The following is a 12,325-nucleotide window of genomic DNA, read 5'->3' on the forward strand; positions in this document are numbered from 1 at the left end:
TACTCTTTTTGTTTTCACTTTTCATTTATACATTAATTTTAATGCACTCAAGGCCCGGGTTTCAGTTGTTTATTTTGAATGGAAATACTTTGATAAAGAAGCATTAAAAGGTTTCATTTCAACATCCAAACTGAATCTATCAGCAACTCATAAAACTTGCGAATGACGTCACGGATCCATCTCTACCTGGACAGGTATCGATGGAATAAAGAGGATTTTTATGAAACTTCTATCTGAAGAGTTCTGGTGACAACGACGCGAGTAACTCGAACAGGTGAGCGACAAACTTTCTCACCAGATGAAGTCGGTGCAGTGGCTGCAGAAGGTGGGCTGCTTGAAGAACCGCGCGATGAACTTGTGGTCCTTGACCTCGTGGACGTTCTTCTGCCGGAGTGCGCCCTGCCGAGCGAAGCCCCTCATGGGCTCGCGGGGTCCGTCCTCGCCGTCGCTGCCGGTGCCGGTGGCCGCAGAGTCTGCCATTCTCCCGCCGGTGTGTCCGCGCGACTGGCTGGATCCGGTTCGGATGAGGAAAGATGGCACCGGGTGCTGGTTCCGAGCTGAGCGAGCAGGTGAGTCGAGGGTTGGAGGGACGCGCGCGGCTGCTGACTGTACTGAGCTGCTTCTTCTTCCTCCTTTTACAGAGGTGAGAGAGAGAGAGGGAGGGAGGGAGAGAGAGGGAGGGAGAGAGAGAGAGATGGGGGGTGGGTTTATTGCTTACATTCAATCTATATAGGTTTTTGATTTACGTCTTTCTGGATCAGCTTTAAATGCGTATTTTATTCACTTATTTTTCATTCAGTAAATAATTGTATAATAACAAGGCGTGTGTCATTTTGACACGTTATCCAAACATTGTTTTATTGTATTTATTTTTCAGGAAACCTGACCAGAAAAGCTGCCAAATATTTGAAAAACTATTAATGACATTTAAACATGTCAAATACAATACATTATTTTATCTACACATTTTTTTTCAACAATTATTGATATAGGTTGAAGTCTAATAAATAAAATAGACAAACGTAGTCTCTTAGATTTATCTTTTATTCCATTTAGATTTTCTTTCTCGTTTTTATTTCTGGGTGTTTTTATTTCTCTTGCTGCTGTTAAACCGAATTTCCCCTCGAGGGACTAATAAAGGTTTTTCTGATTCTGATTGCTACAGTAACACCTCCATCACCAATGTTTATACATCTACATTTGAACCATTATATATAAGGCAGGAAACTGAAGTTGGGAATGAGGTTGAAGTCCACTTCTAAATACTTCTGATCAACTCTATGGATACATATATATTACTCTACAATGTGGAGTTCACCTTTTTATTGAACTAGATGATTATGAAGCAAGAACATTAGGGCTCATACATGTCCATTAGTCTCTTCACTCGCACTTCCTCATTAATAAATCTTATGTAACAATTCCAAGAAATACGTTGAGAGCCAGGTTTGACTTAAATAGAGTTTAAGCAAGACGTTTTTGTCACTAAATACAGTGGAAAGCAGAATCAGAACAAGGTAAACATTGAGCTGTCACTTCTGTGATTTTTGACCTTGCACAGAAGAATAACAAATTAGAATAGAATAATATATTTTGTTAGTACAATACCTTTTCTCTGTAAGCTTCTGTGAATGTTTAAGGCTGAACTGGTTTAACTTGTTAAGGCGTGTTCATCATCATCATCAAGTGTTTATTGACATAAAGGTTTAGCAGGAAATAACAATAGACAACCTTTTAAAGAATGAGTGAGAAAAAAAACAACTACTCCATGTGGAACTTAATTTATCAGAACATATTTAGCAAAATAAGGCAAAGTCTTTTTGTCTTGCAATTACGAGGTTAAAATGTACCTGAAAATATTTCTGATTGACATAAACAAGTACTACTGGCTGCAAAGATTTGCATTTTAAAACAAAATCTCACCACATTCTCAACAATACACATACACATACACAAAAATGTCATTGTGAAGAAAACCATGTGTGTTAAGGAAATACAATATAAAATTCACCAAAAACTTTAAAATCTAAATCTTTAAAGTATTTCATGGATAATGTACAAAAGCTAATTATTCATAGGATTTACTCAAATAATTCCACTAGTATTTATACTGTATATATTTAGATCAAGATTTACTTTGTTATTCCCAAAGGGAGAAATTCCAGATTTACAGCAGCAAAAGTAATAGAACTATAGAACGGACACATAATGAAATAACAGACAACACCCTTGTAAAAATATACAATCACATTTTAAAAATGAAAAAGTATTCAATTAAAATGTATACATTATATTTACAATCGATTGTTTTATCTCCCCAGATCAACATGTTTCTCTGATGAGTCTGAAGGCAACAGCAAGGAAGGACCTTCAGTATCTCCTCCGCACACTTGGGATGGATCATCCTGTCACTGAAGGCGCTCCTTAAAGCAGTGAGTGTGTGTGGGAGTGGGTGTAAGTTGTTGTCCATCATGGAGGTTAGGATGGCTGATTGCTGTAGTGCATTTTCTGCTGCTTTGTTGTTAGACCATTATTTTTTCGTGAGAGAATTTAAATGCATTTTTTACGTTTCTTTCTCTTTCCTGTCCTGACTTTTGTTTATGTCTGTTATTATAAAGTACCCATCTCATTCTGTATAGGAGCAATGTATAGATGACTTGGTTCAATATTAAATATATATATTTAAACATTAAAAATAAATTTTTATCTCCTACGTTTAAATGTATAATAAAGTTTTACCTTACCTTACCTTATACAACATATTAAATAAGTGCATGTACTTTGTCAGAGTTATGTCAAACATTGATTTAACAAAGAAAAATCAACTGTTCAAGTGTTCATTCCATTATGAACAGGTATATTTATCATAGAAATAGAAACCACGTTTAATCTTTAATCTTTAATTTAAAAGCACTCAAAAACCAATATGATAAATATCGACAACAATTAGCTAATGGAACAGCAGGTGGCAGTAGAACTCACTTCTGGATGCACAACAAATTGCATAAGAGAGAAATGACGGAAGTTCTCGCTACTGTTACGAAACAATCCTGAACAAAGCATTTATTGAAATATTCTCAGAACTTCAAGTTATTTTTCCAAACAGAATGAAAACAATAAACAATTAGCCTTATACATAACTATTTATTTGAAATCCCTGATCAACGATAATGGTTTGAAGCCAACAAACACAAAGCATTACACAAACAGAAGTGTCACACTCAAACACACGGAAGTATGAAAAACACACACGGTACAAGATACAAATTAAAAACAACATTCATATGTTTTAAGTAAAAAAACAATGCAAATCAACCTAAACAGAAGAATAACACAATAAAGGTTGTTTTTTTTTTTATTAACTTTTATTTTGCTCAACAGGAAGCAGGGTTGAGAAAATCACATTCATTTTTGGGTTCCTCATTTGGATATCAGTTTTCAATGAAACAGTTAATTGAAAAAGACAACAGATCAACAACATAAGCTGTCAGTAAACTTGTTCTCTCACAAGATTAAAGCTTGAAAATTACAGTAAATAAGGTCCAGCAGCAGAACTGGAGAAAGTCTGAGAAAAATCTGACCATCAGAATGTTTTGACAAGCGGTGATAAGAATCAGAGCTTACAGCTCAGGGAGGCCTGGCATGGGGAACACTCCAGAGAAGGCCTCCACTTCAGCTCTGATCTCCTTCACTTTATGTTGAAACTTATCCTCCTGGTACAGAGCCTGGAGGAACTCCTTCAGAGGGGCTTTAGGATCCAGACTCGCCTGCACCTCCAGGGTCAGCTGGATGCCTAGAAGAAGAAGTTGGTAGAGTTTGAGATTTTTGTAAAAAATAAGTTCACAAAAATAAGTTATTCCTTTAATTACCTCTGTGGATGAAGTCTGCCACCTTCTTGAAATCATCTTCTACAAACCCTCTAGAGGTCAAAGCTGGAGAGCCGAACCTCAAGCCGCTGGGCCGCAGAGCACTTTTGTCCCCTGTGGAAGGGTTTCACACAATTATATATAACACACCGACAAACCACCGTTCTCAGCGCACTATACCTGGACAGGTGTTCTTGTTACATGCAATTGCACATGCTTCCAGAACCTTTTCAGCTCGACCGCCGTCAGTGCCTTTGCTGCGCAGGTCCAGCAGGATCAAATGGTTATCAGAACCACCTGACGATGAGAAGAGCTGAAGTTTAAAACTCACTAGCGGGGCGTAAGGGCCAGAATTTGGCAATAGAATATGCATGACAATACAATTGTATACTTATACTGTAGGAACAAACATATATTTGTAGTACAGCTCAAGTGTTGCAGAATTTACAGACCAGATGACTCTTGATGCATCAGAACTGCTTAATATGTTTTGAAACCTAAATATGTACAAACATCAGCTTTCGAAACAGCTGAAGATGTCTGTATCCTCTGCATTTGGGATTCCATTGTTACTTTAGCTGCGACTGCTGCCGTTTAGCAGACTGGAGTTTAATTGGAACACAAAAAATAAACAAACAGCATGAATATTTGCAGGTTAAATTTAAATTAAATTTAGTGAAACATCTACCATTAAAAGACAATGAATTAGAAATTTGACAGCAAAAATAATTCCAATTTAAAATAATTGGTACAATGTTGTTTAATATCTATACAGTTTTCTGACAAATTATCACGGTATTGATGGGTTCTAACGACCCTAGTACTCACCTGTCACAATCTTGTATCCGTGGTCCACCAGAGTGCTGGACAGGGACTTGCAGTTCTTAAGAACCTGGGTCTGGTAGGCTTTAAACTCTGGAGTCATGGCTTGCTTCAGAGCAACAGCAACACCTGAGGAATAACAGTCGCAGCAAAACTGAGCAAAGCAACTCATGTGAGTAATATCGTTGACATGAGGTCACCTGCTATGGCGTGGTTGTGGGGTCCTCCTTGAAGACCAGGAAAGACTGCCTGGTTTATCAAAGACTCCAGGTTGTAAAGGGTCTCCTTCCCTTTGGCATCGACGCTGCGCACGCCTACAGGATGAGAATAAATAGTTGTAGAGTGGAATAGAAAGAAGATTATATCAGCACACCTTTCTTGTAAAAGATCAGCCCAGCACGGCAGCCTCGCAGGGTCTTGTGGGTCGTCGTGGTCACAATGTCGCAGAAGTCAAACGGTGACGGGACGACTCCGGCTGCCACCAGCCCGCTGATGTGGGCCATGTCGCCCATCAGGTATGCAGCGTTCTCACTGGCAATCTGCTTCAGTCGGGCGTAGTCCAGGTTGCGGGAATAGCAGCTGGTACCTGCACAAGAGTAACAAACCCATTTCTACACCAATTTAGCCAAACTTAAAAATGTTCCCAAGCCAGAGATACTAATCTGTTGTATACGCCCCCATTTCTGCCTAAAACTGTTCCTTTAGTAGAGCATTTGAATCCCGGAATCGTTTGGAGATTATCGTGTTCTTGCATTCGAGTGCAGCCAGTAGAAAGCTACTGTCCTCAACTGTCCCGTTCAACTTAATTATCAAAAAAAGCCTTTACATTACAGTGATAAAATAGGGCCATAATATGTGGTAAAAATATAACTAATCTTTAGTGAAGAAAATTATGAAAGAAACCAAGACACATTTTATGTATATATGTATAATGTATATAAAGGTGAAAGACCTGCAATAATGAGCTTTGGATGAAAGAGTCTTGCATTTTCTTGGAGTCGATCGTAGTCGATGTATCCAGTTTCTGAATTCACCTGAAAACAGATTAAAAAAAAAAAAAAAAAAATCATTTAATGTTACTAATTACTTATGTAATAGAATATATCTATATATGAAATGAGAACAATTATATCACAATATATTCCTTATTATTAATCTCTAACAACAAATTTGGCTTCAAAATGGTCCATCTATGAATCAGAAGTCCCATTTTGTATCCAGCCATTTTACGACTTGACTTTTGGCAAGAACAATGGATCATGTGCACATACCAGCATTTGAATGAGGCCATTGCATAACAAAAGTAATCGCATTACAGCTTTTAACACAGTCAGCAAAATGTTGGCTGCAAGACATCTTACATTATATTGTTATTTTAATGAATCCACATATTTTATCTGGTTTTATAACATTTCTGTCAACTCACTGAAGGCTAACAATCGTCTTTCCTGACCTTGTAAGGCATGGACTCAAAGAAAATAGATGTGGCTGAGATCTTCTTTTTGTCAGTCATAAAGCCGTGGGTCAGGTGACCTCCGTCAGGAAGGTCCAGTCCCATGATACGTCCATGTGGCTCAACCACGGCCGTGTACACAGCAAAGTTGGCAGGAGAACCTGAGTTGGAGAAATACAAAAATATGAAACTTTTACAGAATAGTTGGTGAGAAGGAAAACGGTTATATTAATGACTTGAGTCTATCATTATACCTGAATACGGTTGCACGTTGACTCCCCACTTTTCAGAGTCCAGATTGTAGGTCTCCAGAGCTCTCTTCTGACAGAGTCGCTCTAGTTCATCCACATGCTCTGTGCCACCATAATACCTGCACACTTCTACAACTTTAGCGTTTAATTCAAAATCCCTCTCATCTTATCTAAACGATTTGACTCACCTCTGACCGGGATATCCTTCTGAGTACTTGTTATTCATACAGGAACCCAGAGCCTCCAAAACAGCTCTGCTGGCAAAGTTTTCAGAGGCAATCAGCTCAAGACCGTACGTCTGTCGATGCTTCTCTTTCTTTATAATGGAAAACACCTGGAAAATTAAAGCATATTGATTTAATATCGGTCTGTCTCCACGTTTAAATAAACATGTAGTTGTCTTATGAATCAAAGCTCACTTCTATAAATAAACATTTAACAAATTGGATTTAAATTAAAGAAATTAATATGTCTAGACCAAATCATTTCCAGTGAGCACGGTTAATAACAGTACAACTATTGTCCAGAAGGGGGAGCAGTTTCAATGGTATTTAAATGACTATGGTCTGATGAAGTTAGAAAGTTGGTGATGCCAGTAAAAAGTTGTATGCATTTTGAAACACAACGATGTTTGTAACACACACACCTCAGAATCGTTGACAGCCAGCGGCTCCAACATCATCTTGTTGTGCGACTCCCATGTGTCTTTGCTCACGCAGTGGCCGTTTGTCGACATAGTTGTTGACTCGCTGGAACTGAAACTCAGAGAAAGGGGAAACAAATTCCTTTTATCCACTTCTGGTGCTGCAAGTTTGGATAACAAGGTCAGTCAAGTTAGCATGATTGAGATTATGTAAGCCCGACATTTGGAATACTCTCACATGACGGTGATTAAATTAGAGCCTTTCAGAGTTGTATACATGTTTGTTTATCTTGCACAAATTTGATTAACCTTATTTACATTTGGATAACAGATTAATCATTGAAGGGTATGCAATGCCATTTACCTACACTACTATAGGTGAAGAAAGGAAAGTAACCAGATGCACATTTCATGCACAAACAATTAAAGCTTCATATATAGTTGAGAAGATGCTTGATTTAGTTAACTGTAATTGTAAGCAGGTAAATGGGTAAAAAAACAATTGTATTGCCTTCAAATCACAGCACTTTATTACAACACATCAGTTGTGGGGTGACATGATGTCATGGGGCAAACTTTGAACTGCAACAAGATTTCAAAACGGCGTCATTGTTGAGTAACACCACCAGCACTGTCACTTCTCTGCGCTTTTAAGAGTCTATTTTCATTTGTTCCCCCTTTTTATGCATGGCTATTATAACTGTAGATTGTTTTACTGTAGACCAGAATGAACTCAAGTGAACTCAAATGGAAATGGACCCATACTGATTAACTAAAATGACATTATTGTATAACCATTGGCATCATCTCAAAAGAAGATTTTATAAGTCTAAGAGATGTTAGCATGATTTTGTTTAGTCATCAGCTTTAAAGTTGAGTTTTAAGAGGGAGTTAAGCAACACGAAGTAAGTTCCCCTTTGTTTGGGTTTCTCATTGCAGACACAACCATCTCCAGCATCAAATGCTCCCAAACTTCTTAAATCCGTGGCGATACAAAGTTAGTAATTTGTTAAATACTAATGGCTGATGTTGTAACAATTATGAAGAGAATCTGACTGTCAAACTGCTTCAAAATAGCACTAATTCTTACCAATAAAGTTCCAGCGCAACAACAAAGAACTTCAGATGAAGTTTTAGAAGAACTACTTTACTTTATGAATCCTAAGAACATCGGTGAACTCACCTTCTTCTGTCTTCCTGCGCTGACAGATGCGTGTGTACAGACAAGAGTTCACAGAGCGCGTGCCCGTGCAGGATAAAGTCCGCGAATGTTTCCACCAATCAGATGACGGCTCCTCCTCCTTCTTCTTCTTCATTCAACTGGCTACCTTCAAGTTCAGCGCATGTGCGCCCCCTTTGTTTCATGTAAGATACAAACCCTATTTATGCAAAATCACGTGACGGCATTAGCTATTTCCTCTCGTTTAAGACGGAGGAATTCATGCAATGATTCAAATTAATATTTTAAAAAACCTAGGAACGTAAATATTAATGACACCTGATAACTTGTTTGTACAGAAAAGTACAGCAATTTAAACAGACACTCTGACAAAATGACCTGATAATCGTGATGCCAAGTCATTTCATCACTTGCATCATTACTTGATTGGCATGAAGTTTAAGGGAAATAAAAAAATTAAATAAAAATAAATCAATGATAGGCTTATGTAGAGCACAGTTTATGCAAATATGTTTACTCAATTAAATGAAAAAAAAAACAGTATATACTTTTGCTGACAATGTGTTTAAACTTACCGCCAAACTTTAGAAAAGTTAATACAGTGTTCACTCTCTTTGTGTACATTACAAGTTGAACCTACAACTGCAGCTTCTAAGCTTATCCACAATACATAAAAACAATATTTCACTTTTTATATAACTCACCAATGGGACAACATAACATTTGAATTATTTCATCATGCTAATCTACAAATATTTACATACAACGTAAACTACCGTTCACACACACACAAATGAACTTCTCTCACAAGTAAAATGTGCAAAGCCAGAACATTCTCTTGGCAGCAGGTAGACCAGACTGGCTTTCATTCTATAATACACAATAGTGCAATAGTCAAAATCTCATATGAAATACTCTTCTATAAGGTACATATATCTTGCTGTTACATGTGTAAGCTGGTTTCATCATTTGAGCGAAAGACTTTGAATGCCTCGAGCTGCCATCGCTGCTGCTTCTTTAGCTGCAAATCAAACAATTGACATAGGATTTAATGCTAGACATGTCAGAAAATTCTTCAGATATGTGTGTGCAAATCAAGCATTAAACTTGTTACAGTAGAGCATTTCGATCCTCCGATTTATTAACTGTCATCAAACTACGGATCAAAGGTTAAAAAACAAGATCAATTCCAATTGTCATTGTGACCTCTTCTATTTACCCTCCAGTCATAACCAAACAACTGATTTCTTCAACTGCTGCTTTAAATATTGGAGATGCCGCTTAAACACTCGCTTTTATTATAATATCCACTTGCCTTTTTTCTTTTCCTCCTTCCTTTTAGCAGCTTCCTCCCTCTGTTTTCTGATAATAGCCAGACGGGCGAGATCGGCTTTAGCCTGGTCTGTCTTTCCAGCCATGTGCAGCTTCATGTAGCGCTCCTTTGCCTTCACTTTCTCTATTTCCTCTCTGATGGAACAGAAAAGGATTAATAATTAGGTAATGCAGGGTAATGTCTTATACTGAAGCAAGTGGTGATGTGTGAAACATTAAATAATATAATAGTAAAAAAAATGTTTATACAACAACTATAAACTATACCTATACACTGAACAAAATATCAGCACAAACCTCTCCCTCCTCGACAACTCTCTTGGCTCATCCAGCTCAATCTCTGTCACTTTCTTGGATTTCTGAACAACTCTGTTTGGGTTTTCGATTTCTATCAAGCCTTCGATGCCTGTTCTCGTCCTCTGTGAACATATTGTGTTAAAATTTAATTACACTTAACTCCTACAGTGACTCCTGGATTAACTGTAAAAGAAAAAAAGATATGATCTTTAGCTTAATCTTTATAATTGAATATATAAGAAAAAAAAAGTATTCAAATCTTGAATAAAAATGGTATTATTATATCATTAAGTGTTGCTGAAATATGTTGGAAAACAAAACAAATCAGGCTAGTTATTTGATATAAAATGTGTTACATCGCTTTGCTTCTATTATTATTAATACACATTTTCCTGTCAATCAATTTGATGTGTGAGCAAGTTGCATGTCTTGTTGTAGAAACAGAATTTGTTCTTGTCTGCACCGATGAGCCTTCATCGTCACTGTCTTCTGATCCAGACCCTGGTAGCTTTGCTTCACCTAAATCGTTGTCAGCTGTGCCACCATCTTCATCCTTGAACATAGAATAAACTTTTGTAAATTTCCACCCGAAACAAAAGTTAATCAATATCATAGTGCTCCTTATGCTTGATTTAAATAAAAGCATAATACAATTCTGATAATTATTTAAAATTCAATTCTAACAAATACTTTATCCGATGAGAGACTGAGGAAGACACTGGGGGGATCATTAGGAAAGGACAGCAATGGACAAAGAAAATTGAAGATAACTGAACAAGGAAAAAGTAAAAATGCAGATAACCAATAAGCACTATTGCTTTCAGTGCCATCAGAATTTTGAATAGTTGAATTAATTTTTTCAAATGAAAGGTTGAAATAATTTTAATTATTCAATATTTGTTATATTTTAATTTCAATTATTCAATTTATTTTAATTCGTAGTAATTCAATATGATCAAAAAAATGCTAAGCCTTTTAAATTCAATCTAAAAAAAAGACCAGCCGAAACCAAACGAGTACCGAGTTATTTAGTACTTGCATGCATATACGCTCAGGTGACGTCATCACTGCTACATCAGTTTAGATATTTTCATGACAAAGTATCAACTTTGTTTTAACGTCTGAAGTTTGAACATCTTAAACGACATCTCACGATCAATCAGTAGATTCTGATGTCAAAGGATTTAAACAGTAATAAATATAATGGTCATATCGATTACCTCTGTTTAATTCAGTGAGTAATTGTGTTTTACAATCATCTCATATCTGGTGAGGCTGACTATCTTTATAACGCTGATTCTGTTATAAAAGGTACTTTCTTTAAAAGGTAGCAGGTTAAGAATGAATAGATTATGAAAATGTGGGAACTTTCCGACAGGTTTGACGGTGATTTGCAGTTTTATTTTTGTTAAACTTTCTCTCAATAGGTTTCATCATAAGATCGTCTCTGTTAATAAAGTATTCGTGTTAATGTATGTCAAATATAAACTTTTACACCGGAGCTCGTCTGAACTCCTTTACAACAGTGTGATCCATGTAAAAAAATATATAAAAAGAACGATTAGAAACTGTTAATACAGTCTTAATTCATGTTCTCACTGTTAATTACTATTTACTGTTTCTATCCTTTGATATCAGAATCTACTAATTAATCGTGAGATGTAGTTTAAGTCGTTAAACTCCAGACGTAAAAAAAAAAGTTGATACTTGAAAATATCTCAACTGATCGTTTATGAGTATGATCCAGTAACTCGGTACTCGTTTGGTTTTGTCTGGTGGCACTGTTATGCTGAACGTAAAAGGCTTCGTATTTTTTTTATATTGAATTTAAAATACTTCAAATTAAAAAGACATTGAATAATTAAAATTAAAATATAACAAATATTGAATAATCGAAATTAAAATATTACAAATATTTAATCATTGAAATTAAAATATAACAAATAATGAATAATTGAAATGAGTTCAACCTTTCAATATTGGAAAAAAATAAATTCAACCATGAAATATTTTGATGGCACTGATGTACTTAAAATAAGTAATTGTAAAAAGAAGACAAAGGTGGACCATGAACCTTTTTCTTTTCCTTCTCTGCCTTCATCTGGGCGTCTATCTCTTCAGGACTGGTGTACGTCCTCATGCGACCCTTGTGGCCACCTTTCCTACCTGACAGGATCATGGCAGAGACGTTTTTGTCAACGGATATATAAATGAAGGGGGAAATAATTAGCTCAACATATCTACTTTTACTGTCACTTTTGATTTAGCCTGTCGCCTGAAGGCTAACAAACATCCACTAAACTTCTGCTTACATATTAACAAACTATTTTAAATTATTGACACTCTTACCTCCCTTCGGCATTTTGAAAATCGATGTTGTCTGTTTATACGCCTGAAATAAAAAGCTGGCAAAACTATAAATATTAATGTTGTAAACGATCTGACAGCTGTCTAAACACACTTTGGGTTGGCTAAATATTT

At 36.4% G+C, this 12,325-nt stretch overlaps 2 protein-coding genes across 5 annotated transcripts in view; both read right to left on the reverse strand.

The window, feature by feature from the left end:
* The window catches only part of LOC148065417 (protein kinase C beta type-like), a 48,868-nt gene extending 48,246 nt beyond the window's left edge, over positions 1 to 622 (reverse strand). For both annotated transcript variants that reach the window (XM_087809121.1, XM_087809120.1), the window contains exon 1: positions 296 to 622. In XM_087809121.1, the coding sequence (XP_087665247.1) occupies positions 296 to 480 (185 nt within the window). In that variant the 5' untranslated portion in view covers positions 481 to 622. The remainder of the gene's footprint in view (positions 1 to 295) is intronic.
* Positions 623 to 3,140: 2,518 nt separating this feature from the next.
* On the reverse strand, positions 3,141 to 12,313 carry LOC148065418 (serine hydroxymethyltransferase, cytosolic-like). Of its 3 annotated transcripts, XM_087809125.1 has the most exons (16): positions 12,194 to 12,313; positions 11,919 to 12,010; positions 10,308 to 10,397; positions 9,845 to 9,966; positions 9,527 to 9,682; positions 7,039 to 7,147; positions 6,581 to 6,726; positions 6,396 to 6,511; positions 6,142 to 6,302; positions 5,641 to 5,722; positions 5,062 to 5,274; positions 4,889 to 5,002; positions 4,695 to 4,817; positions 4,047 to 4,163; positions 3,870 to 3,980; positions 3,141 to 3,793 (listed from the first exon to the last, which is right to left on the reverse strand). In XM_087809125.1, exons 1-16 carry the CDS (start codon positions 12,204 to 12,206, stop codon positions 3,621 to 3,623), a joined length of 1,938 nt encoding a protein of 645 aa, XP_087665251.1. In that variant the 5' UTR covers positions 12,207 to 12,313; the 3' UTR covers positions 3,141 to 3,620. The 3 variants fall into 3 exon arrangements, with proteins under 3 accessions (XP_087665251.1, XP_087665249.1, XP_087665250.1); XM_087809123.1 differs by lacking the exons at positions 9,527 to 9,682; positions 9,845 to 9,966; positions 10,308 to 10,397; positions 11,919 to 12,010; positions 12,194 to 12,313 and adding an exon at positions 8,219 to 8,288; XM_087809124.1 differs by lacking the exons at positions 3,141 to 3,793; positions 3,870 to 3,980; positions 4,047 to 4,163; ... (6 more) ...; positions 6,581 to 6,726; positions 7,039 to 7,147 and adding an exon at positions 8,407 to 9,236 and having other exon boundaries at positions 9,531 to 9,682; positions 12,194 to 12,221.
* Positions 12,314 to 12,325: the final 12 nt, after the last annotated feature.

This window comes from Callionymus lyra, chromosome 15 (assembly GCF_982586985.1).
Source record: "Callionymus lyra chromosome 15, fCalLyr1.hap1.1, whole genome shotgun sequence".
NCBI classification, from domain to species: Eukaryota; Metazoa; Chordata; class Actinopteri; order Syngnathiformes; family Callionymidae; genus Callionymus; species Callionymus lyra.